At 43.8% G+C, this 27,029-nt stretch overlaps 2 protein-coding genes across 6 annotated transcripts in view; one reads left to right on the forward strand and one right to left on the reverse strand.

Moving 5' to 3' along the window:
* DCUN1D2 (defective in cullin neddylation 1 domain containing 2) overlaps nt 1-13,324 on the reverse strand; it is a 48,193-nt gene extending 34,869 nt beyond the window's left edge. Inside the window, exons 1-2 of one of the 5 annotated variants that reach the window (XM_073664421.1) lie at nt 12,841-12,912; nt 11,318-11,422 (exon numbers count right to left, since the gene is read on the reverse strand). Coding sequence is in view for 2 of the 5 variants with exons in the window: in XM_073664418.1 (XP_073520519.1) it covers nt 13,174-13,236 (63 nt within the window). In the remaining 3 variants the exon portion in view is untranslated. Of the gene's footprint in view, nt 1-11,317; nt 11,423-12,400; nt 12,549-12,840; nt 12,995-13,173 lie in introns of those variants that run through there. The other 4 variants (XM_073664418.1, XM_073664422.1, XM_073664420.1 and 1 more) reach the window with 4 other exon arrangements.
* The window catches only part of TMCO3 (transmembrane and coiled-coil domains 3), a 31,462-nt gene continuing 17,666 nt past the window's right edge, over nt 13,234-27,029 (forward strand). Inside the window, exons 1-5 of the mRNA XM_073664416.1 lie at nt 13,234-13,422; nt 14,763-15,273; nt 19,029-19,208; nt 21,974-22,159; nt 22,421-22,549. Of these exons, the coding sequence (XP_073520517.1) occupies nt 14,836-15,273; nt 19,029-19,208; nt 21,974-22,159; nt 22,421-22,549 (933 nt within the window). The 5' untranslated portion in view covers nt 13,234-13,422; nt 14,763-14,835. The remainder of the gene's footprint in view (nt 13,423-14,762; nt 15,274-19,028; nt 19,209-21,973; nt 22,160-22,420; nt 22,550-27,029) is intronic.

The raw sequence follows: 27,029 nt of genomic DNA on the forward strand, positions 1-27,029 counted from the left end.
AGCCTACAACAATACCATCATTGTATTACAACCATTAGGGGGTGATACCACCTGGCCAACATGTCTCTCGTGTGATTTAAATACAGTGTGCATAGATGTCGTTATCTGCTGTAGGCACATTGTAGAGAATGAACTGGTAGAGCAAAGCAGTTCACAAGGTAATACAGTGTCACCAGGTTAGTGGTAAAAGTGGACAGCTGAAGTCCCAAACAGGGGTATAAAGACCCAAGGCTTACACAGGGAAAGGGAACTGAGAGGGATGGGAGGAGACTGAGGGAAGCTTGGCATTCAGAGATGGGTCCATGAGAAAGGTAGGCCATACCAAGGAGGTGAGGACTACAACAAAGGGGCATAACCAGGAGGCAATGGCAATATGTGAAGAATTCCTTACTGGTAACTATGATATTATAAAAATGACTGCAAGGATAAGGAATGAATATGTATCTGTGGAATATTGTAATGATTTGGTTATTGTTATTTGTTTTATCAATTTTATACTGAAAGGTTAGTGCGGGGTATAAAATTATTTCTTTTGATACACTGTTGTTGGTGTGCTTTCTTTCCAGACTGTCCCCTAGAGCCTATGTAGATATTGTTGTGTGATATTCTTATCGTTTGATATTGTTGTCAATAATATTTCTTGATGTTGTTATTGTTCAGTATCCTTGATAGACTGTGATAATTATATTTCTTACCAAGTGAAAATTACAAATCTGCCGTTCTATTGTCCAACACATGGTGCTCAGCTTATGTATCTGGAAACACGCACCCCATAAACTGACAAGTGGCTTTTCCAGAACCTAACCAATTAGGACTCATTTCAATACGAGATCGGTGCTCTGCCAGCGCCCCGAACTAAGCGATGTACAGACAGAACACAGGAGCATTGCACGGTGGCCGCTGCCGAGTACTGATGTTCATTCACTTCAATAGGGGATAAAGGGCAGTATTCACCCAAGTCCACCACGCAATGTATGACACCGCCGTGTTCCACCCATGCACTGCTTATATCCAGTCACCGCTGGAGCAGTTTTCAGCTGATCAGCAAGTGTGCCAGGTGTGGAACCTCCACCGATCTCATATTGATGAACTATCCAGTGGATAGGTCAACAATGAATAGAACTCCTTCAAGTGTGTTCTCTCCTTTGAAGAAATACTGAACTGTTTTTTGGGAGTCAGGTCTCTTTTCCAGCACCTTTAAAAGGAGTTTTCACCTTGAACAAAGTACATATTAATCAGTAGACATTGGAATAAAATAAATTCCACAACTGGAAGTGTTAAATAAAATGTTCCTGTGCTGAGATAATCTTATAAATGTGCCCCTGCTGTGTACTGTGTAATGGCTGTGTCTGACCGTACAGGAACATGGTCTTATTATACCACATCTCCTGGGAGGAAGCAAAAGAGTATACAGACAGGACAGCATGGGGTCACAGTTTCTGCTTTTTGTGAGGTGAATGATTTTTTGCTTGTTTTTAAAGGGAAAGTTCAAAGTGCCATGTAAAATAACATTATTAACCTGCAGATGTGGGGTTAATAGCATGCTGGCACTGAGAGCCATGCTGCAGGAGGAAATGAACTTCATTCCTCCTGGCAGCATTCGGCTTCCAGCCATACGAGTGGCACTGCCATGGATACGGTCACCGCTCAGTCTATAGATAGTGCCGGAGGTGAGGTTACAGCTGCCGCTGTCAAGCACAGCAGAGGGCGCTATGAGAGGCAACACTTTCTATGCACAGAGCTGTGACTGAAACGGTGTAGCTGATACCACAGACTGGAAGCTAAACGCCACAGGGATGAATAAAGTTAATTTCCTCTTGGCAAGGGGTTCTCAGTGCCAGAATGCCAACTCTGCAGAGTAACTCAATATCTGCAGATTAATAGCTTTAAACGTTGTACCAGAAAGAATCAGCGGTGACCCCCATGCTGTCCTGCCTGTATACTCTCTTGCTTACTCCCGTTTATTTTTTTCAAGGCACTGTATGTAGGTTTTACTGTTACAATTTATCATCGTCATATTCTGATAGCTACTTATTCCCACCCAACAGAGGCGTATAAGGGCTTGAATTTTTGCAGAAGATAATATGTTTCAGCAGTACCATTTTTTTTTATTTTTAATATAAATGATTTTTTGATCAATTTTAATTCTATGTTTTGTGCGTCAGTGTGATGAAAAAGCTATTTTTTTTTCGGGTTAAGTAATGTGAAAGTTTTATACATTGGGTTGTGTCAGATGTGGCAATACCAATTACATGTGTTTTTTTTGCTTTCATTTTTACAGAAAAATTGTGAAACATTTTTCTGTTTTTTTTTCTATATTTCTTTATATTATATTTAACTTTAGTTCACTTTTTTTAATACTTTGCCTCAGTACTAGACATCAACCTTAAATGGTTTGATCACTGGTCTAATACTCTAGAAATGCTTATCTATTACAGAGTATTAGACCTGTCCACACTGACAGGAGGCATGTTAGACCACGTTTATGGAAGAGCCTTACAGGCCACCGTAGCTGGGTGACCACATGGCTATTACTTGTCCTGGGTTCATCATGGCGACCATCAATGCGCAATTGAGATGTGTCCATGGGGACAAAAAGGGAGCACCCTCCCTGAGGCCAGTAGCTAGATGCCCCAGTCACTATTGAAGGCACCAGCTGAGGGGTTAAATCCACAGTAGAGACTGATGTGCTGTGAATTTGCAATCAGTGGCACCAGTCAATTTCTGTGCTAATTTTTCTGCAGAACGTGGCAGTTGCTGTTTCTGTAATTCGCTGCCCCTTTTCTGCCCACAAATTTGAATGGAAAATCTGTCATTTTTCCACTATGTCTGAAAATCCCTAAAATGTCCTGATGTCAAAGCTGAATCTCACTCATTCTGCTACCCTCTACTCATTCCCGAAGTTGCTAAATAGCAATATGAAACCCAATATTTGCAAAATGGCAGGAGAGAACTGCTCTGGTTTTAGTCTACTTTCTTTGTGAGACTGCTACTATATGAATCAGTCAGTTGAAAGAGCAGGAAAAGCATTGGCCCACTGGACGCTAAAGGAAGTAGGCCCTAGAATTAAAGAAGCACTCCCAGTGTTTATCCTCTTAATATATTGCAGTCATCATATTATATAGCACTGTGTACTTACAATTGCTCATTTTGCCTTTCTACCCAGATAATTCTTCTCTTTTCCATTACGTCTATGACATCACGTGATTAAAAATTCACTAGCTGAATCCTTCTAAACTATGTAGAAACAGAAGGTCAATTTTAGCTGCAAAAGTCAGGAGTCACTGAAAAAGTCTGGGCAGGGGGAGGAGGAAGCAGCTGAGTCAGGGGTTGAAGAGGGGAATGACTCATTCACAGACAAGAGACTTACCATTTCTAAATAGAGCACAGAAAAGAGAAGAATTAGCTGGGTATAAGGGCAAAATGAGCAATTGTAAGTACACTGTGCTGTATAATATGATGACTGCAATACATTAAGAGGATAGTTAGGGTAAATGTGGTCTGAAACTATTGATTTCAGTCAGATCTGTGTGCAGGTGCTTCTATAACACCATATTGAAAAAATAGATCAGATACATCTATAAAGCAGAGATCTGTCAATACTCCTCACCCCCAAGACGCTAAAAACATTGTTACATCCTGAAAAATTCACTGGTAGCCAAGTCATTATTAAAAACTAACTTGTCACTGACCATACAGAGCCATTAGTTTCTTATTCAGGTATGGAAATAGCCAACTAATTTGGGCAGCACGGTGGCTCAGTGGTTAGAACTGTAGCCTTGCAGAGATAGGTCCTGGGTTAAAATCCCACGAAGGACAACATCTGCAAGGAGTTTGTATGTTCTCCCCATGTTTGCGTGGGTTTCCTCCCACACTCCAAAGACATACTGATAGGGAATATAGATTGTGAGCCCCAATGGGGACCGTGCCGATGTCTGTAAATGGTCTAAATTGTAAAGCGCTGTGAAATATGTTGGCGCTATATAAATAAAAAGATTATAATAATTATAACCAGGGCTGTGGAGTCAGAGCCCATTTTGGTGGAGTCGTAGTCGGTATAAAATGGACCGACTGACTCCTAAAATATAGAATAAATTGGGTACAGTAGTTCGATGCAGTTTGTGGGGAATATTTGTTCATAAGAGTTTGGGAGAGTTATGAAATGTCCTATAAATGTCTGTCCTATTCCTGATCTAAGGGTCTAGACTTTTAGCGGAGATGAATCTGAGCTACAGTAAATTTATCACTTATACATGAGCCATGTATGAGGGAGTCGGAAGTTAGGCTTACCGACTCCACAGCCCTGATTATAACTAATGCCTGGATATCAGTTGTGAAGGCGAAAGAGCAGTTCAAAGGAGATTCCTAATTTTATATGAATAAAGGTTAAATTGCTTTAAAAGGGAAATTACATCTGCAGCTTTCTTATATACTTTGTGTTTCAGATACCATAGATCACTATTTGCTGTCAGGAAAAATAGGTTGGTAACCCAAAAACAAGCCAGAGTTTAATCAAAATGGGATCCAGTTTAGGCTAGGTTCACACTACTACAGTGCTCTCCACTCAGCACTACGTATGGAATTTTGCTGTAATCCCACAAAAACAGGATTCTGACAGGAACCCCCACGATCCAATCACTTCAATGAAGCAAAAGGAGCCACCAGGGCTGTGGAGTCGGAGTCAGTGCCCATTTTAGTGGAGTCAGAGTTGGAGTCGGTATAAAACATACCGACTCCTAAAACATATAATAAATTGGGTACAGTAGTACAATGCAGTTTGTGGGGAATATTTTTTCATAAGAATTTGGGAAAGTTATGAAATGTCCTATAAATGTCTGTCCTATTCCTGATCTAAGGGTCTAGACTTTGAGCTGAGAAAAATGTGCCCTTACGTAAATTTATCACAAACATGAGCCATGTATGAGGGAGTCGGAGTTGGAGTCTGTGTCATTAAAATTGAGGAGTCGGAGTCGAAGGTTTGGCTTACTGACTCCACAGCCCTGGGAGCCACTGTGGACAATGTCAGGCCTCTGCGCTGTAATAGTTATTTTTTCAGTCATACACAAAAAACAGGTTTGCCAGATTTTATGCATGTTGGAAAAGATGACTACTGCAGGCCGAGGCCAGACGTTGTCTACAGCGGCTCAGTTGGCTTCATTCAACTGAATACCGTTTTTGGGGGATTCCGTCAAAGACCCAGAAGTAGTTCTCGGTGGAGAGCACAGTATTAGTGTGCACCAAGCTTTAGGCCTCTTTCACACATCCTGATACTTCCAGTACTGGAAAAAACAAAACCGCATACAGTACAGACCAAAAGTTTGGACACACCTTCTCATTTAAAGATTTTTCTGTATTTTCATGACTATGAAAATTGTACATTCACACTGAAGGCATCAAAACTATGAATTAACACATGTGGAATTATATACTTAACAAAAAAGTGTGAAACAACTGAAAATATGTCTTATATTCTAGATTCTTCAAAGTAGCCACCTTTTACTTTGATGACTACTTTGCACACTCTTGGCATTCTCTTGATGAGCTTCAAGAGGTAGTCCCCGGAAATGGCTTTCACTTCACAGGTGTGCCCTGTCAGGTTTAATAGGTGGGATTTCTTGCCTTATAAATGGGGTTGGGACCATCAGTTGTGTTGTGCAGAAGTCTGGTGGATACACAGCTGATAGTCCTACTGAATAGACTGTTAGAATTTGTATTATGGCAAGAAAAAAGCAGCTATGTAAAGGAAAACGAGTGTCCATCATTACTTTAACCCTTTCGCAACCTTGGGTTTTGTCGTTTTTGCTTTTTCGTTTTTTGCTCCCCTTGTTCCCAGAGCCATAGCGTTTTTATTTTTTGGACAATATGGCCGTGTGAGGGCTTATTTTTTGTGGGACAAGTTGTACTTTTCAATGCCATTACTAGTTTTACCATATCGTGTACGGGAAAAAAATTCCAAGTGCGGTAAAATTGCAAAAAAAGTGCAATACCACAGTTGTTTTTTATTTTTTTTTTTTTATCACGTTCACTGAATGATAAAACTGATCTGCCATTCTTATTCTCCAGGTCATTACGAGTTCGTAGACACCAAACATGTATAGGTTATTTTATATTTAAGTGGTGAAAAAAAAATTCCAAAATTTGGTAAATTTTTTTTAAAAAAAAATAGCGCCATTTTCCGAGACCTGTAGCGTCTCCATTTTTCGTGATCTGGGGCTGGGTGAGGGCTTATTTTTTGCGCGCCGGGCTGACGTTTTTATTGATACCATTTTGGGGTAGATCCGATGTTTTGATCACCCGTTATTGCATTTTATTGCAATTTTGCGGCGACCAAAAAACGTAATTCTGGCGTTTAGATTTTTTTCTCGTTACACCGTTTACCGATCGGATTAATTTTTTTTATATTGATAGATCGGGCGATTCTAAACGCGGCGATACCAAATATGTCTATGTAGGGGTTTTTTTTTATATTTTATTTTGAATGGGGCGAAAGGGGGTTGATTTAAACTTTTATATTTTTAAAAACTTTTTTTTTTTTTTCACTTACTGCATGCTTCAATAGTCTCCATAGGAGACTAGAAGCAGCAGTTGTCTGATCGGCTCTGCTACATACAGGGGACCAGCAGAGCCCCTGCATGCAGCAGAAATGTTCCTGTGCTATGAGCGCCGACCACTAGGTGGCGCTCATAGCGACCAGATCATGACAACCACAGGTGCCTGCTGCAGACCCTGGGTTGTCATGCCCACCCATCGGTGACCCGCGATCATGTGACGGGGGTCGCCGATGGGCGGGGCTTATGACGCGCAACCCGGAAGCACACGTTAAATGCCGCTGTCGGAGATTGACAGCGGCATTTAACATGTTAACAGCCGCGGGTGGATCGCGATTCCACCCGCGGCTGTTGCGGGCACATGTCAGCTGTAAGAATCAGCTGACATGTGCTCGGTTCAGTGACGGCTCAGCGCAGCAGCCCTCACTGAACGGGGGGTACGCATATGTGCGTACTAATACGGCATGGGCTGTAAAGGGGTTAAGAAATGAAGGTCAGTCAGTGCAAAAAATTGGAAAAACTTTGAAAGTGTCCCCAAGTGCAGTTGCAAAAACCATCAAGCGCTACAAAGAAACTGGCTCACATGAGGACCGCCCCAGGAAAGGAAGACCAAGAGTCACCCCTGCTTCTGAGGATAAGTTTATCAGAGTCACCAGCCTCGGAAATCGCAGGTTAACAGCAGCTCAGATTAGAGACCAGGTCAATGCCACACAGAGTTCTAGCAGCAGACACATCTCTTCAACAACTGTTAAGAGGAGACTTTGTGCAGCAGGCCTTCATGGTAAAATAGCTGCTAGGAAACCACTGCTAAGGACAGGCAACAAGCAGAAGAGACTTGTTTGGCCTAGAGAACACAAGGAATGGACATTAGACGAGTGGAAATCTGTGCTTTGGTCTGAGGAGTCCAAATTTGAGATCTTTGGTTCCAACCACCGTGTCTTTGTGCGACGCAGAAAAGGTGAACGGATGGACTCTACATGCCTGGTTCCCACCGTGAAGCATGGAGGAGGAGGTGTGATGGTGCTTTGCTGGTGACACTGTTGGGGATTTATTCAAAATTGAAGGCATACTGAACCAGCATGGCTACCACAGCATCTTGCAGCGGCATGCTATTCCATCCGGTTTGCGTTTAGTTGGACCATCATTTATTTTTCAACAGGACAATGACCCCAAACATACCTCCAGGCTGTGTAAGGGCTATTTGACCAAGAGGGAGAGTGATGGGGTGCTACGCCAGATGACCTGGCCTCCACAGTCACCAGACCAGAACCCAAGTGAGATGGTTTGGGGTGAGCTGGACTGCAGAGTGAAGGCAAAAGGGCCAACAAGTGCTAAGCATCTCTGGGAACTCCTTCAAGATTGTTGAAAGACCATTTCCAGTGACTACCTCTTGAAGCTCATCAAGAGAATGCCAAGAGTGTGCAAAGCAGTCATCAAAGCAACAGGTGGCTACTTTGAAGAACCTAGAATATAAGACATATTTTCAGTTGTTTCACACTTTTTTGTTAAGTATATAATTCCACATGTGTTAATTCATAGTTTTGATGCCTTCAGTGTGAATGTACAATTTTCATAGTCATGAAAATACAAAAAAAAAATCTTTAAATGAGGTGTATCCAAACTTTTGGTCTGTACTGTATATCCGTGTCAGTGCGTGGAAACCGTGTGCCACATCAGTATCACGGGTACCGGCGCCTGGGAAACAGCTGTACAGCTCACACCGTTACCGGGAGCTGGAGGCAGCGCTCATCATTCCCCTGCTCGAGCTGAGATCAGCACGAGCAGGGGACAATGTTGAGAGTTGTATTCAGCCTTGCTGTCTACAAAGTGTAAAATAAAAAAAAAATAAAAAAACACATACTCACTTTAACACCCAATCCCCTGTGAAAAAACACTTTTATATGGCCAGTCCGTTCCCCCATTACGGAGAAATCAGCGGTTGATGGAGGAATGGAGCTAGGGAGAGTAAAAGCTTGGAAACCACTTCAACGCATTGAAACACTTCAGCAGATTTCCCAGTAACCGAGGGATGGACTGGCCATGTAAAGGGATTGTCCACTACTTGGACCACCCCTTCTTGAACTAAATGTTTGCCCCCAGTAAAATAAAAAAAAAAAAGCTTATATTTCACCTCCCGTGCTGGCTGTGTTCCCACAGTGACAGCACCTGCAGTCTCTGGCTGCCGTGCAGTTGTTGAGACACTGGCGCCCAATCAGCGCCGGCGTCCCTGTTCGCGCCTATGGACAAATTGAACATGAAGCGGAAGTCTGGGCTGCTGGCTGATCTCTGACTTCATGTTCAATTCGACAGGAGGCGGGGACAGTGACGCCAGCGCTGATTGGGAGCCAGCGTCACAACAACCGCACGGCAGCCCTGGGGAGAGCGACACTGTGGGAATGGCGCCAAAACGGGAGAGGAGTATTTTTTTTTATTTTATCGGGACAAACATTAAGTTCAAGAAGGGTTTGTCCAAGTAGTGGACAATTCCTTTAAAAGAGCCACATGTGGATATAAATAGTTTGTGGAGGTAAATTTCTGCTGACAGATTCCCTTTAAAGTGATCCTGAAAATATATTAGTAGCAGAACACCTATACAATTACAGGGTTCTGGGTAACGCCTGGTGTAATTATCCTCTGAAGGGAACCGGACAGAAGATCGCTGCTGCCCGAAGCCTGGGCAGCATGAATTGGACACTGGCTGCAGTATTACATCATTGTATGTTTTATGCTGAAATGCCGCGGTGCTCCAAAGAAAAACTTTGAAAAGCTGGCAGTGGACTTTGTGCCTCAGATGATTAGTCCTAGCCAGGTGCCTTCTTCCTGATGGGGAGACACTGAGGATCGGCCTCAGACTGGTTAACAGAGGTCAGTTCCCTGCCGGATTGCTAAAGTAGATTTCCTTTGAAACACAGCAGCACTTTAGAGTAAAAGATACAAGATTGGAAACACTGAATGAGTAAGAGTTAGGCTACATTCACACGTTCAATATATTACATCAGTATGTGGAAGCCAAAATCAGTAGTGGAACAATCAGAGGAAAAGTATAAGGGTATGTGCAGACGATTCGTAGCCGCTTGCGGCCCTGAGGCTGCGGAATAGCCGCGCGGCTTCCGCACTCATTATGTAAATTAGCGCCTCCATTTTTTTTTTCCACATGCGAACTTTCCTCATTGATGTTAAAAGTCTATGGTGAAAGTAACATGCGGACCCGCAAGATAAATTGACATGCTGCGGGTCTGAAAGAAGCGACATGTCAGTTTCCGCGGGTGATTCGCAGGTGCACAGAGATATTTCTAGAAATCCCAACCACTATGCTGCAACATCTGGACGCTGAGGTTTGACGCTACATAGATGCAGCTTCAAACCCACAGCGGCTCCTGACCCGGTGCACATACCCCAATAGAAACACGTCACCACTTCTGGATTCATCACCCATTCCTAGTTTTGGCTTACAGATACTGGGGTAAAATACTGAATGTTTCCTAAGGCTATGTGCCAACGATCTGTACTCGCAGCATTTTGGATGCAGCTCACATGCGCTGTGTCCAAACCGCTGCGCTGTACAGTAGAAGCACAGTGGATGGATTTATAGAAAGCCCATGCCCACTGTGCTTCTATTTGACGCTGCAAAAACATACCGGCGGCGCAGGTTTACGAGCCGCAACATGTAAATTTCCACAATAGAATGTATAGGATGCAGTAAATCCACATTGTTAAATGAACACATGCAGATTTACCTGCGTAATTGGACGCAGCAAAAATATGGTGCGTCCAAAGCGCTGCTATAGCTTGATCGTGGGCACATAACCTAAGGCTGGGGCTACATAGCGACAAGTCATGTGACCAAAAACTTGTGCGCGACTATTTTAGAGTTTCAATTTTGGTGCAAATTAAACCGCCAAGTTTCAGACAAATCACAAGCTGCATGGTGCTGGCACTGAAGTCTATAGCAAGTGTGTCATGTGCAAATTGTGACAGAAGGTGTCAAAATGTACCGTCACCATGTAGCCTTAATCTACTGTACTTTGGCCTGCTAGGCTACATCCATTTTTTACTTATCTTGTTTTCTCCAACAGATCAGTTAAGTTCCTCAGTTATGTGGGCAGGCCAAGTGCCCGCCTGATGTAGCCACGTTCTAGAATGGTCCCTGGTGATCTCACATATTCATCATAAAACTGTCTACCCTGTGATCACTGGTAGTGGTGCTTGCACAGGCACCATTAAGCAGATGTAGCAGACTGCAGTCTCTTGCGTGCTACAGTAGCAGTGCAGTGTATAAGATGTTTAGGCTACGTCCCCACAATCAGGAACCAGCAGCACTTTGGATGCAGCGTATTTTCGCTACATCCGATCACGCAGGTAAATCCACATGTGTTCATTGAGCAATGTGGAGTTAAAACACCCTATACATTCTATTGGGGACATTTCTGTTGTGGAGGCTAGCATGTCATTAACAGAAATGGACATTCTGCGGTTATAAAAGCCACGCCACCAATGAGTTTACTCAGCTTCAAATAGAAGCACAGTAAGCATGGGATTTCTATAAATCCCATATACTGTTCTTCTAATGTAGAACGCAGCGCTGGTGAGCTGCATCCAAAATGCAGCAAACACTGATCGTGGGCACATACCGTAGAAGAGTAGATTAACCGCTTCTGCAGCCTTAAAGGGGTATTCCCATCTACAAAATACGATCCCAATATGTAGTAGGTATAATAACCTCCAATTAGAAATGTAGTATAGTTCTCCTGATTCACTATGTTGCTTACCCCATGTGCAGGACATTGCAGTTACAGGTATCCATGGTTATGACCACTCATATACTGACAGTTGTTAGCTTAGGTATCCATTGTTACGACCACCAACGCAACGCCCTGCACATGGGGTAAGCGACAATGAATCAGAAGAACTGTACTACATTTCTAATTGGAGGCATTTGCTAATATTACACCTACTACATATTAGGATTAGAACTTGGGAGATGGGAATACCCCTTTAAAGTCTGCTGATCTCACCAGTTTATGTTGATTAACATAGTATGCTTTTAAAAACAAAAGCTCGTCCAATGATTCCCCACTGATATCCATTCAAATGGAAGACTTGACTGATCAGCAGCCTGGTTAGTTTGATCCCTGTTAGAATGGAGCGGCAGTACTCAAGCTCAATCAGTGCTCCAGTCATACTCGGTGTGGCAGCCAAACGCTGTGCAGCCCCATAGAGAATGAATCGGGTGGTAGTCGGGCATTCAACCTGCCGCTCCATTTTGTAATGAGGAGAACCTACCCTGTGGTCAGGTGCTAACTTATTCTCACTGGACACCCCCTATAAACCCCAGCACAGGCCCCTCGTATTGAAGTGGATGGCTGATTGCCCAGCTCTGGACACACACAGGAACCTGGATTTTGCCAATGTGCTCCAGAGCTTATTGTGGCTCCTCAGCCATAACACTTACAGGACTTCCATATACCCCAACATGGCACCTGACCTGGGCCTGTCCACCAGACAACCTGCCAGTCACCGGCTCCAGAGGGGCAGCTTTAAGGTTCTATTCCCGCAGGTCTTTGCCAAGGGGGCATGGTTACAGGATTCCAGGGTAAGGACCATACAATTAGCACAATTCCACATCTCTGGAACCGCACAGCGGCCTACAGGAGGTTCTCAGGGGAGCAAGCACAAGAGCTGAGCCTTCAGACCCGGTGACATACATACAGGTGGAGGGGGCTCCTTAGAATTAGGTGTGAGGGAGATCCCCAGTCAGCACCGTGCACACAGCAGCCCAGAGGCTGATAACAGGGAACAGCAGAGCCCCGTCCAGCAGCTCCCCGCCGACCTCACACCTGCAGGGCGCCTACCTGACCACCAGCGTCCCCGGCCTGGAGGAACCTGCGCCGTCACAGCGACACCTCCACCCGGCCAAATAAGGGAAAGCCGAGCGCAGCCTGGCGGCTCCCAAAATACCAGCCCCTTCCCCCCGCTGTCACCAGCCGCTCACTAACTCCATACAAGTTTACACACGTGTGCGGCCAGCAGCTGAGTCACACCCGGCGGCGGCACCGTACGCAGCGGCCACCCCTCTCTGGGCGGACATGGTACGGTCCCGCTGTCCGGCCGCGGCGCGCAGACTGGCTGCAGGGTGTTTATATGTACAGCGCCCCCACCCCGGGTGTCCGCTCCGCCAGTGACCTTCCCCTGGTCAGCCGCAGCCAGACCCTCCCACCACAGTCCCTTCCGTAACCTGAGCAGCCTGCACTGCTGCCCCTCACCACACGACCTGTCTCCAGCCCCCACCTACCATTTTATCTCCACCGGATCACCAAACTCCACGGCTCGGCGGTGGTGGACGCGCATGCGCACTTGTTGTAGGGAAATGCCGCCCACTTCCACAAGGAGTATCGGGAGTTGTAGTCTCCCGTGTGCCACTCGCTGTGGCGCTAAGAGGAGGGCTATAAGCGTACATTCCCCCTGCACTGACTTGTTATCACTTCTCCCTAGCTCTTTAGTACATCACGTCCTCGGTGACGGCTCACAGCACATTTATGTGAGGGGCTCTACATGGTCTCATCTTTACTGGGGAAATGGCTATAAAATGTTACCAGTAGTGGCGCTACCACTCTGGAAGACTTACAGGAGGCGAACACAGACCTGCAGAAGTGCGCCGATGACGGGACAGCGATTCAAATGACGTCATTGTCCGCCTACAATTCCCACAACTCCCTGCGCGGCGCGATCTGATGGCGTGTGGACGAGACGTGTTGTGGATGTGTTTCTGGCCCGGGGCTGGGCAGTGTGACTAGTGCCGCCTGGTGACGCTGGCAGTGACTGGCCCTGCAGCCAGAGGCTGTCCTATCACAGCAATGAGAGCGGCCCGTCCCAGGTAGTGGTCTGCGGGCGGGGGGCGTCTGTGCCCTGTCTGCCGGTGTGTGATCTATCTATCTCTCCATCTATCTCCCTTCTGCTCTACCCCAGGCTGGCACTAGATCAGGGTTCCCCAACTCCAGTCCTCAAGGCCCACCAACAGGACATGTTTTCAGGATTTCCTTAGTATTGCACAGGTGATAATCCCATCACCTGCACAGGCAATAATTCCATCACCTGTGCAATACTAAGGAATTCCTGAAAACATGACCTGTTGGTGGGCCTTGAGGACTGGAGTTGGGGAACCCTGCACTAGAGGACTCCGATCAGTGACGATCGCGGCTGCGCCTGTGTTACACTACATGACTTTTGCTGCTTCTCTCCTGCGCTTCCTCTGCTGCTGCTCTCCTGCGCTTCCTCTGCTGCTGCTCTCCTGCGCTTCCTCTGCTGCTGCTCTCCTGCGCTTCCTCTGCTGCTGCTCTCCTGCGCTTCCTCTGCTGCTGCTCTCCTGCGCTTCCTCTGCTGCTGCTCTCCTGCGCTTCCTCTGCTGCTCTTCCCCGGCTGCTCTGCTGCTCTTCCCCTCTGCCTGTTTGTGACTCTCTTCCAGTTTGGTTGTATTTTTTCTCTCACAGTTAGATCAAGAGTGAAAACTCCTTTGTCAGAAGTCTCAGGCGGATGAAGTAGCCTTAGCCCTCGCTCGTTTAGAAATCTGTTTTGAAAAGCTGTGTGAACTCTCGTGCACACGGAATGTTTTTTGGGCTCTTAAAATATCGTTGTTCTCGGCAGCACACCTTTTTTTGTTACACCAGGCAAAGTGCTGACGAGAAGGCTGACTTTTAAGCAAGCTTACAAATAATTTCACCCAGCGAACGAGCGTTTTACTTGTTATTGGAGGCCTGTTTGGACAGACTGATATTTGGAAAACAACCATTCCGAAGAATGCTCTTTCCCAAATAATCGGTCATTTTAAATGCAACCTTAAAGGGGATGCCTGGCTGTATGTATTATCTCAGACCCGTATGTTTTACTCTAAAACTTTACTTTAACAGTTGCGGGGGCCAAACTGCATGGGAGACTAGTTGGACAGGTGGGTCCCCAGCGACTGCTGCCCACCCAATCCCCTTGTGTGATGGATCTCTACCAGGGTACGTGTATAGGGAGAGACCCCTCAGTCATTGGCAGCAGCAAGAAGCCGCTGGGGATTCTTCTCTTTGACTAGTCACCCATGTGGCTTTTAAAGTTTGTTTTGTCCTGAAGCGCCGCAGTGTCAGGCTTAAAAGATCGTGTCTGCAATCCATAGGCTAACCATAGAACCAGTCTGGATTTTTTGCTGATTGTATCTTGTCTGTTGTCTTTTAGAGCCATGTGCGGCTACACCACCGAGCCAGCAGAAGAACCAGTGAGTGAGTGTGACATCTAACTGGTAGCGACCATGAAGACGTACATCCTGTGGTTGTTACCATTGCAGCTGCTTTATGACATATCGCATGCAGCAGAGCATGAGGGTGTAGCGAAACATGCCATTAAACTGCACAGAGGCAAGGGCGCCACCGCCAGCCAGAAAAAGGAATGGCTACTGAACAACTGTCGGAAGCTGTCTGGTCTTCTCCATCAGAAGAACGTAGTCCTCAACAAGCTGAAGAACGCCATCAAAGCAGTGGAGAAAGACCAAGTACTGTCTGCAGAAGAGAAGCTCTTCCAAGTCCACACCTTTGAAATCTTTCAGAAGGAGCTGAACGAAAGTGAGAACTCCGTGTTTCAGGCGGTTAATGGGCTGCGCCGAGCATTGCAGGGAGATTATAAAGATGTGGTGAACATGAAGGAAAGCAGCCGGCAAAGGCTGGAAGCCTTGCGAGAAGCCGCCATAAAGGTTCGCATCTTAGTATTCTTCATTGCGTCATTCATCCCTCTTTTACAAACTATATCAGATAGTTACAGCAATAACTGATCGTTTCATGGATGGACACATTGGCACTAGGGTTAATGTAGACTTTCCAGTTGTGGTAGGTCCTGGTCCCACTGATGCTGGAGCATTGGTAAATTACTTATACCAATAATCTAGCATCTAATCTGGCCTAATCTACTGTCTTGAAGGGTTTGTATCAAGTAAATTATTCACTATTAACCCCTTAGTGACTGAACAATTTTTTTTTAAATCTGACCAGTGTCACTTTATGTAGTAAGAACCATGGAACCCTTCAAAATATACCATTGATTTTGATATTTTTTTTCGTGACACATTATACTTTATAATAATGGTAAATTTAGGTTGATATGTTTTTGTTTATTTATAAAAATATCAGAAATTTGACAAAAAATGTAAAAAAAAGATTGCAATTTTCAAACTGAATGATTATCCCTTTAATCCAGATAGTCATACCACACAAAAATGTTACTAAATAACATTTCCTTCATGTCTGCTTTACATCAGCACCATTTGTAAAATGTTGTTTTATTTTGTTAGCATTTAAGAAGGTTTAAAAATGAAGCGGTCATTTTTCATTTTTTCAAGGAAATTTACAAAATTTATTTTCATAGGGACCTGTTCAATTTTGAAGTGACTTTGAGAGGTCCTACATATTGGAAACCACCCAAAAGTGATACCATTTTAAAAACCGTACCCTTCAATGTATTTAAAATTGCTTTCAGGTAGTTCATTAACCCTTCAGGTACTTTTCAGGAATTAATGCAAAGTGACATGACCACCTAAATTTTGATAACTTTTGAACACACTGTTATAGGCGGCAGACTCTGAGGCTACATCCACACAATCCGGAGCCGACTGCGGCCCCTGAGCCTGCGGACGAGCCGCCTCCGGCTTCCGCTCATTATGCAAATGAGCGGTGGCCGTTTTTTTTTTTTTTTCTCGCAAGCGGACTTTCCCCATAGAGATTAGGTCTATGGGGAAAGCCAGCATGCGGACCCGCCGGAGAAATTGACATGCTGCGGTCTGGAAAGATGTACCGCACGTCAGTTTACGCGGCTGTGCCGCAGACGCACAGTGGACATGGGATTTGTATAAATCCCATCCACTATGCTGTAACATCTGGTCACTGCAGATTGCAGAACACTTGCGCTGCGTCCAATCCGCAGTGAACACTGATCGTGTGCATATACCCTAAAGGCCGTTATTTGGCTGTTACCTGCCATTGCTAACATCAGGACCACATGATCAAGATCTCGGGGTGCCAATGAGGTTAAAGAGGGAGCCCCTGCACTCTAATAACTATTTAGATTCCGTAGTCACTATTGACAACAGCATCTAAGGCGTTAAACGTCCATGGTCGGTGCCAACACTGATCGTGGCTGATGCAGCAAGTTTTCAGCTATAGTGTACAGGTGCCAGCTACAGGATTGTCACTCGTCAAGGGATGCTAATCTGTTATATTGAAGGTCAGTAAAAAGACGTATTGGCTGTCACTAAGGGGTTGATAGGATAGGGGAAAATGTATTGATCAATGCGGTTCCAGCCGGGGCTGTGGAGTCGGTAAGCCAAACCTCCGACTCCTCAATTTCCATGACTTGGACTCCACGACTCCCTCATACATGGCCCATGTTTAAGTGATAAATTTCCTGTAGCTCAGATTCATCTCAGCTAAAAGTCTAGACCCTTAGATCAGGAATAGGACAGACATTTATAGGACATTTCATAACTTTCCCAAATTCCTATAAAAAAATATTCCCCACAAACTGCATTGAACTACTGTACCCAATTTATTATGTATTTTAGGAGTCAGAGTTGGTCCAGTTTTTTCCGACTCCAACTCCACAGCCCTGGTTCCAGCCATTGGAACCTTCAGTGATTCAGAGAACAGGGCTCCGAAGAACCTCGTCTTGATGGAGCGGAGGTGCAGACGCTCAACCGTAACCTCCACTCCATTCCGACGGGGCTCTGTACAAACCCATTCTTTAGATTGCTGAGGTCCCAGCGGTCTAAACCCCAGGAGATTATGAAGTCACCCCAATATTGGTACAAACCCTTTAAATCTAGATTCTTGCATGATGCCACTTTTGCAGCTGGTGAAGAAGTGCTGCCACCATTGTAAACAATTTAGACCTGTTTCTTGTCCATTTGTTTTCCATGTGTGAAATGCACGTGTAACTACTTCATACAGGCGGCGTGTGCTCATACAGGCGGCGTGTGCTCATACAGGCGGCGTGTGCTCATACAGGCGGCCTGTGCTCCTGTGTGTGATCAGGTATACTATGTTCAGTGCCTGTACAATAAAAGCATGACCAAAGAAAATGTCAGATGTGTGCACAATATGTCTGCTGTTCTGTGATATAACATGGATCGGGAGTTGACATTGGCAACAGCCCTTCGATTAAAGGGAATGTTTCATGAAGGCAACACCCTATTAGAATATATTGGCATAATAAATGGGCGTCACCACCCACAAAATCTCATACAGTGCAAAGTGCAAAAAGCAGTAAAACATGAAGAGTGTGCTACCTTTCTATCAGCCGCACATTCAGATATATCCATCCCTGTAACACCTCCACATATTGGCACCATCCAGTCAGGTCACAGCCTTTTGAATTCTACATAACATGCACAAAACAAGGACATATTAAAATACAAAAATAAAAAATAGCTCAAGAGGGGGAAGGAATATACCCACTGCGGAGAATCAATACTCCTGCCAGAAAATCAGTATGCCGGTATCACATTTGAACAACTATATCAGGGAAATTATAATGAAATCCACATATATTTAAAGTGCTAGTGCAATCAAAAGACTCATGAGATTTCGAATCCCTGGAAGCATGATTTGGAATATACAGACACATGATTACAGGACATGATAATAAATGTCAATAGAGAAGACCGTTTAATGCGGACATACTATAACCCCCTCACACCACTCCAACGCCGTTTTGCTACTGCTTCATCAGGGAGTGTGGTGGAGCAGATTTATATAGGGTAGACACAGTTGTATATGGTTATTAATGAGGAGCGCTATATTATTGGGCGCCACCGATCGCATATGTGCGCGGACAACCACATCCAGAGCGGAGGACGTGACGCGCGTTACTGAAGGGCCCTTCATGACGCGCGATCGAGTCAGTCCAATCTCAATGTGAGCCTCAATACAGGTTCCAACTTCATTTGGGCTGGAGACAAGATGTCCATCTCAAGAACAGTAGTTTATATTCCAAAGCCAGAGGGATTGTGTACAGATGTACCTCAGAAGAGGCCAGGGACAAGATGTTCATCTCAAGAACAATGGTTTATATTGCAAAGCCGTAGGGGTATTGCCTTTCTCCCCCACAGATTTTACGACCCCCCCTACTATGCATGATCTATATCTTTGATGTAGGCCTATTGATGACTTTTGACTCTATCCAGAGTTCTTGGATCAAATTACGAGTTCAGTGATTCATATTACACACATTATATATGTTGTCCATGTTGGGAGCATCTGAGAACACATGATGTAGGGACAGAGTTCCTGATTCCAGAGCTGTATTACTTTGTGGGTTTCCTACTGTTGTTTTGATAAAACACTGATCTGCCACAGCTTTGCTTGTCCTGTAAATGATAGACTCCTTCATTGTAGTGCTGAATATTCATCCCTGCCCCCATTATTAATTGGCAACTTTCTGAAGTGCATTGTTTTCTAGGAAGAAAAGGAATATGTGGAGCTTCTGGCAGCTGAGAAACATCAGGTGGAAGCAATGAAGAATATGCTGCACCAGAATAAAAGCTTATCCATGCTTGATGAGATCCTGGAAGATGTCAGGAAAGCAGCAGACAGACTGGAGGAAGAAATAGAGGACCATGCTTTTGATGACAATAAGTCGGTAAGTGTTGCTCTAATGCGTACCTAACGTCATTAACCCCCTCCTGACCTTGCCAGTTTCATTTCTGTGTGCTTTTCTATTTTTCTCTCCTTCTTCCAAGAGGCAAAAAGTTTTATTTTTATGTCTATATAGCCATGAGTGCTTGTTTTTTATGGGATAAGTTGTAGTTTTGAATGATATAATTTACTTAACCATGTACTGTGCTGAAAAACTGGGAAAAAAAGGTGAAAAAGTTCATTAAATGTTTATTTTTTAAAATTTTTTGCTGTGTACATTTTATGTACCAAACTTGTATATTGTGTGTCACATTTATTTTCTAAGGGTGAACGGATAAGGCTATGTTCCCACACGTTGCGTTTTTTTCTGCAGATTTTTATGCACATTTTCAGCTGCGTTTTTCAGTACCAGCAAAGTCTATGAGAAACCAGAATTCTCTGTTCACACATTTTGTGTTTTTTTTTTTGCTGTGTATTTTGTGTCATGGTTGTGTTCTTGGAAAATAGAGCACGTCAGCGTTTTTTTTTCAGCGTTTTTTCACCCATAGGAAGTAATGGGTGGTGAAAAAAAAAACACTGGTGAAAAATTTTTCAGTGTTTTTGATAGCAAAATAGAATGGGGCTCTTTTTTTTCACAGAACTTTATGTACATGCATAAATAGAGACAGAAGGACAGTGAAAAAAACACTGAAAAAACGCAGCAAAAACTGCAGATTTGACGCAGCAGATTTCCTTCCAGAGATCAGTTTTGCTGCAGATTTCTGACTGAAAAAAACACAACATTTGGGAACATAGCCTTATGGTGTAATTTGTGGCCAAAAGCAGTTTTCCAAGACTTGCACGGTGTTTTAGACACATTCTGCGGCTTGATGGACGCTGGTGCAGGGCCTTGCTGAATGGTTGGGTTGTTAATCTGAAAATGAGCTTAATGGTGCAACACCCTGTGCAAAAAAAAAATGTGATTGAGCTAATAGGCGGTGTAAGCTTACACTAGACTGTCTTAACATTAGACAGATTTATCAAACCATATGAACCACTTTGATAAATTTGGAGCATTTTTTGACTGTCTAGTCTTGGTTTGCACTGTGTAAGAATTAGCGTGTCCAACACCAATATGGCCACCAAATGTAAAAAATCATTAGCTACAACTTTAAATAAAAAAACAACACCTATATCTCCTGCATGTCTAGATCCAATTATAAAACTAGAATGAAATACATGATACATTTCTTTTAGTTAATTTCCATGTACACTCTTGGTCCCTATCATCGGCCAGGCAGAACACACTAAGGAATAAGCAAAACGCTCGTTCGCCAGCTGATCTGTTCATTTATGTGGGCGTAGAAATCACCGTGAGCATGTAAACAGAGGGTGTGTAGCCGACAACAAAGGCGCTCTATGGGGAAATGACCATCGTATTAATAGTCGTTCTGTCCCCATCAGTTTGCGTCAGTTCGTGTCAGAGTCGTGGAGTTGGTATCAAATGGACTGACTCCAACTCCTAAAATATATTATAAATTGGGTACAGTAGTTTAATGCAGTTTGTGGGGAATATTTTTTTCATAAGAATTTGGGAAAGTTATGAAATGTCCTATAAATGTCTGTCCTATTCCTGATCTAAGGGTCTAGACCTTTAGCTGAGATAAATTTACTGTAGCACAGATTCATCACTTAAACATGAGCCATGTATGATGGAGTCAGTGTCATGGAAATTAAGGAGTCGCAGGTTTGGCTTACCGACTCCACAGCCCTGGTTCATGTAAATGGTTCAGTAAGATTGGCGATTGACTATTCCACAGTTGTTCGGCGCTCATTAAGGCTGCGTGCCCACAATCAGTAACACTATCTGAACGCAGCGTTTTTTGCTGCGTCCCAATTGCAGCATGTCAATTTCTCTTGCGTAGACGCTGAGTCTTCTATGCAGAATTTTCCAATAGATTTGTATTAGATGCGGTAAATCTGCAGTTTACAAAAAACATATTAGTTGTAAGTCTGTTTACGCAGGTGTTTTTTTTCGCCTGGTTTTAACAAATGAATAAGTAAAAAAAAAATGAAGTGGGGTCCCACTTATTTTTGATAACCAGCCAAGGTAAAGCAGAGAGCTGTGGGCTTATATTATCAGACTGGGAAGGTCCCTGGTTATTGGGCCCTTCCCAGCCTAAAAAGTTCAAAGAAAAAGGCAAGTGAGTTGAGGTGCGGGATTCATGCGGAAATTCGACTGCGTGAAAGCCTGAACAAACACTGATCATGGGAACGTACCCTTACTAGCTGGAATCAGCCAGCGTAACTGGGTCTCAAGCCGGGGATGTGTTGGGAGTGTCAGATGTTTGCTAAACTTTTATGTAGCAGTTACAAATTAAACAATATACTACAAAGTTGGCATGTTTCATATCGAATCCGACTGCTGGATGAGTGTTTTCAGGTAGGTCTTAATACTGGAGTCCTTCCATGTCCTCCTCCTTTTGAGATCTGGCTTCTATAAGCCACAGCGGGTTGGACATGCCATTGGGGCCCAACAGGTAAGGGGACCCACTTATACCTCCACAGTAGGTGGAATTGTGCATTATGATGAGTTATTGGGCTGCAGAGGGCCCATATGCTGTTCTTGCACAGGGGCCCTCTGTGTCCCCTCCTGAAGCCATGCTTCCATATCGGATTATTGGACATGAACCTGACAGCTTCCACTTCCATAGTATCACCACTTTATATTGCTGGTTTACTGATTTGACCTTATGGGACCACTCTAATTAGGGTTTGTATTGGTACTAGGTACGTGGAGTAAATGTGGAGGCTGTCCTGCGGGTAGAGGAGGATGAAGTGAAGAGGAATACCTCCCAGCACCAAGTGGAGGATGACTTGGGACTCAGTATGCTGATCGACTCTCAAAATAACCAGTACATTTTGACCAAACCCAGGGATTCCACTATACCTCGCGCTGACCACCATTTTATTAAGGTACCTCCTGAATGGATGGCCTACCAATCCTTTATGTCTGTATACTAGTATTTTGAAGGTTTTCTTGCTTTTAAGGGACACTGGTGCCATATTGACTGAGAAATCAATGTTGATCAATCACTAATGTTATACAAGTCCAGTGGGAGGCGATCACCCCAAGATTTCGATAAATCACTTCTCACTTTTGGACGAAGGATGAGTGTAAGACATTTTCCTAAATTGCTTTTCACACTATTGCTAAGACAGTCTTTTGTCTTCTAGGATATTGTGACCATAGTGATGGTGTCTCTGCCCTGTGGATGGGCATGTACGATGATCGGATTGCCAACAATGTTTGGCTATATCATCTGTGGCGTTCTCCTGGGCCCATCTGGATTAAACAGTATAAAGGTAATTTATGAGTTTATGAGAAGTGTTCTGGGGACTCTTGGTTATAGTTTACACAGTAGCTCAATATTTACCACGACCATCATCTTTACTGCCATGTCTGCTTTAGTAGATACTTGTGTTACCTACAAGGCCATGTTCCCACAAAGCGTAGGTGCTGCAGTTTTGTGCCGGATATCTGCTGGGTATAACAGGTCAAACAAAGTGGATCTGATTTCATGGAAACTCATACCTGCTGTGCATTTATGCATATTGTTGACCTGAGCATTTTTTGGTGCGTTTAAGGGGAGACCTAAAATACAAAGAAAAAGAAAAAAACTACACAGCAAATCAGGGTGCGCACCCAGTAATGAATACGTAAAGAAGCATGGTTTATGAAATAGCAAAAATGATACTGACAGACAGAAGATTAAAAACAATTAAAAATGTGGGTAACAGAAGGGATGGATAAAATAATCTAAAACATCCCCAAACATCGGGCATAAATAAATACAAACAATAATATCCCCATGGTTAAATAAAGGTGTATATATACAGTACAGACCAAAAGTTTGGACACACCTTCTCATTTAAATATTTTTCTGTATTTTCTTAACTATGAAAAATGTACATTCACACTGAAGGCATCAAAACTATGAATTAACACATGTGGAATTATATACTTAGCAAAAAAGTGTGAAACAACTGAAAATATGTCTTATATTCTAGGTTCTTCAAAGTAGCCACCTTTTGCTTTGATGACCGCTTTGCACACTCTTGGCATTCTCTTGATGAGCTTCAAGAGGTAGTCACCGGAAATGGTCTTCCAACAATCTTGAAGGAGTTCCCAGAGATGCTTAGCACTTGTTGGCCCTTTTGCCTTCACTCTGCGGTCCAGCTCACGCCAGACCATCTCAATTGGGTTCAGGTCTGGTGACTGTGGAGGCCAGGTCATCTGGCGTAGCACCCCATCACTCTCCTACTTGGTCAAATAGCCCTTACACAGCCTGGGGTCATTGTCCTGTTGAAAAATAAATGATGGTCCAACTAAACGCAAACCGGATGGAATAGCATGCCGCTGCAAGATGCTGTGGTAGCCATGCTGGTTCAGTATGCCTTCAATTTTGAATAAATACCCAACAGTGTCAACAGCAAAGCACCCCCACACCATCACACCTAGTCCTCCATGCTTCACAGTGGGAACCAGGCATGTAGAGTCCATCCGTTCACCTTTTCTGCGTCGCAAAAAGACACAGTGCTTGGAACCAAAGATCTCAAATTTGGACTCATCAGACCAAAGCACAGATTTCCACTGGTCTAATGTCCATTCCTTGTGTTCTTTAGCCCAAACAAGTCTCTTCTGATTGTTGCCTGTCCTTAGCAGTGGTTTCCTAGCAGCTATTTTACCATGAAGGCCTGCTGCACAAAGTCTCCTCCAGTCTTAACAGTTGTTGAAGAGATGTGTCTGCTACTAGAACTCTGTGTGGCATTGACCTGGTCTCTAATCTGAGCTGCTGTTAACCTGCGATTTCTGAGGCTGGTGACTCGGATAAACTTATCCTCAGAAGCAGAGGTGACTCTTGGTCTTCCTTTCCTGGGGCGGTCCTCATGTGAGCCAGTTTCTTTTTAGCCCTTGATGGTTTTTGCAACTGCACTTGGGGACACTTTCAAAGTTTTCCCACATTTTTGGATTGACTCACCTTCACTTCTTAAAGTAATGATGACCACTCGTTTTTCTTTACTTAGCTGCTTTTTTCTTGCCATAATACAAATTCTAACAGTCTATTCAGTAGGACTATCAGCAGTATATCCACCAGGCTTCTGCACAACACAACTGATGGTCCCAACCCCATTTATAAGGCAAGAAATCCCACTTATTAAACCTGACAGGGCACACCTGTGAAGTGAAAACCATTTCCGGTGACTACCTCTTGAAGTTCATCAAGAGAATGCCAAGAGTGTGCAAAGCAGTCATCAAAACAAAAGGTGGCTACTTTGAAGAACCTAGAATATAAGACATATTTTCAGTTGTTTCACACTTTTTTGTTGCGTATATAATTCCACATGTGTTAATTCATAGTTTTGATGCCTTCGGTGTGAATGTACAATTTTCATAGTCAAGAAAATACAGAAAAATCTTCAAATGAGAAGGTGTGTCCAAACTTTTGGTCTGTACTGTATATAAAGAAGAGGCTCCGGTAAAGTAAATAAAACTGAAATACAAATCAAATGAATGAATAGATCAACCAAAGTATATAAATAATAAAGTGAAATAACAATGAAGACAAATGCTGAAAAGAAATAAAGGCCCCAAAAAAATAACCTGTAGGTGCACAGGAGTACATAAATGGAACCAGGGGGGCATACAGAGACAGGAGAGAAGCCACCGCGTGTCGCTACCACAATATAGCTTCATCAGGGGTATGACGTAAAAGAGTCATAAAGTGTCTTGAAGTGCAGAATCCCAGTGTTTGTGCACTAAGAAATTAAAAAAAACACTGCCTTAAATCTGCACCAAAACAACATAAAAGGTGAAAAATGCATAAAAAATGCAAATCCGAGCAGATTAATGTTGCGTATTTTGGTGCACACCGGAAAAAAGCAGCATTTTTGTACTTGGAAGGACTTCTTTACAGTTCTGGAGCAGCTTTTCTTTGAACCTTGTGTTGTACTTTTCCTCTCTTATTATTCCTAGAAATGTGTGAATAAATAGACATCTTGAGTTTTGACATTCCCTTGGTCTTTTAAAATGAAACTTTACATGAAAAAACTGCTATTAACCTGGAGGAAATTAATTTTTTTCCTCCCGGCAGCGTTCAGGTTTCAGTGACGGAGGCGGCGCTGGCGCAGGTTCAGTCACCGCTCTGTGTATAGAGAGAGACAGCTGTAACCGCTCCCCCGGACCTGACTGACAGCAGCTCAGCATTAGGGTCAGCTATTAGTCAGTGTCAGGAGTGCAATTACAGCTGTCGCTCTCTATACACAGCGCGGTGACTGAACGCCGAACACTGCTGGAAGGAATAAAGTGCATTTCCTCCAGGCAGCGGGGCTCTCAGTGCAGGCGCTGGGCAGGTTCAGAATGCTATTAACTTGCAGATTAACCCCATATCTGCAGGTTAATAGTGTTTTTTTTTTCACATGACAGGTTCCCTTTACAATATTTGTCTACATTTTGAATACTTTTGGAAGGTGAGGATGTTCTGAGTTGAGCATGGGTGACAGTCCTGAAGGAGCTTAGCCCATCTATTTATCACTGAAGAAAGCCCTGTGAATTGAACAGTTGGTAAGATGATACTGCCTCTCCCACATCTTTGAGGTCACTGTCCTAGATAATTTATTGCAGGCGCTGACTCACATAAATATTCATTGCCTGAAAGAAACCTTGTTATATTACCCCTGATGAAAAAAGGGACATTATCACATTTAAGCCTCCCATAGACATGAAAGGGAATCTCCCAGCTGATCCACAGGCATTATGTATCAGGCACTGGCTGTATGATCTCACCAGGTATGTGTCTTTGGAAAGCCGCAGCATTTTACCAAAAAACATAGTTGAAAAGCCATTGAGGACCGAGCCTCACAGGAGACTAATCTGGCAAGTCCCCGGCGGCTTCTCCCTTCCCTATCAGTATGATTTTGGAGTGTGGGAGGAAACTGGAGTACCCGTAAGAAACCCATGCAGACTCCTTGCAGATGTTGTCCTTGTGAGATTTGAACCCAGGGATTTTTATTCTTATATAAGTAAAGCTGTATTACTTTAGGTGATTAATAATGAATATTTCCCAATAGATATCTCTTGTGACCACTAATAGTGGCATATGTCAGCCATTGACTCCCACGTATACTGCGCAGTATACATTTTGTGCTGTATCCCTCCATATAAAAAGCTTAGCAGAGAAGGGCAATTCTATACAGTAAATAAGGTATGCAGTCTGGCCCAAAGGACACCCATATGCTGTGTGCATGCCCATGGATACGTTGGGACATGTGATTTCCTGGTGCATATGCTAAATATAATGTAAAAGCCCAAATTGTATTTGTCAGGAATCTTTACAAGGTCAACTCTTTAAAAACCTCCCCAGGTCCAGCGCCGAGTCTCCACTGTTGCTACCAGTGTCTATTATTTGTCTGTAGCGCTGACTTCATGCTGACTGTGCCGATAAGTGATCTCAGCGGCCCGAGCCGCTCAGACTGATTTGCGGCAGCACTGTCTAGGAGACATCAGCGTTGCCGACAATAACAGACACCTGGAGTAGCTGTGCTGGACCTGGGGAGGGAGAGTAATGCATGGGTTTTTTCTACAGAGATTCCAGCAATATCACTTACTTGGCTTCTTGGTGTCATTTTGATAAAATCACGGTTTTATTTGCTACAGAGCAGTTCTCTGAATGCTGAGCTCTGCTTTACTCCACCCACACCAGTCATTGGCAGTTTTCTGTGTACACTGTGTATAGGCAGAGAGCTGCCAATCAGTGGGGTTATACAGAGGTCATGAATATGGAAA

This window comes from Phyllobates terribilis, unplaced genomic scaffold (assembly GCF_046119375.1).
Source record: "Phyllobates terribilis strain yellow unplaced genomic scaffold, ASM4611937v1 Scaffold_2__4_contigs__length_985480577, whole genome shotgun sequence".
Lineage (NCBI taxonomy): Eukaryota > Metazoa > Chordata > Amphibia > Anura > Dendrobatidae > Phyllobates > Phyllobates terribilis.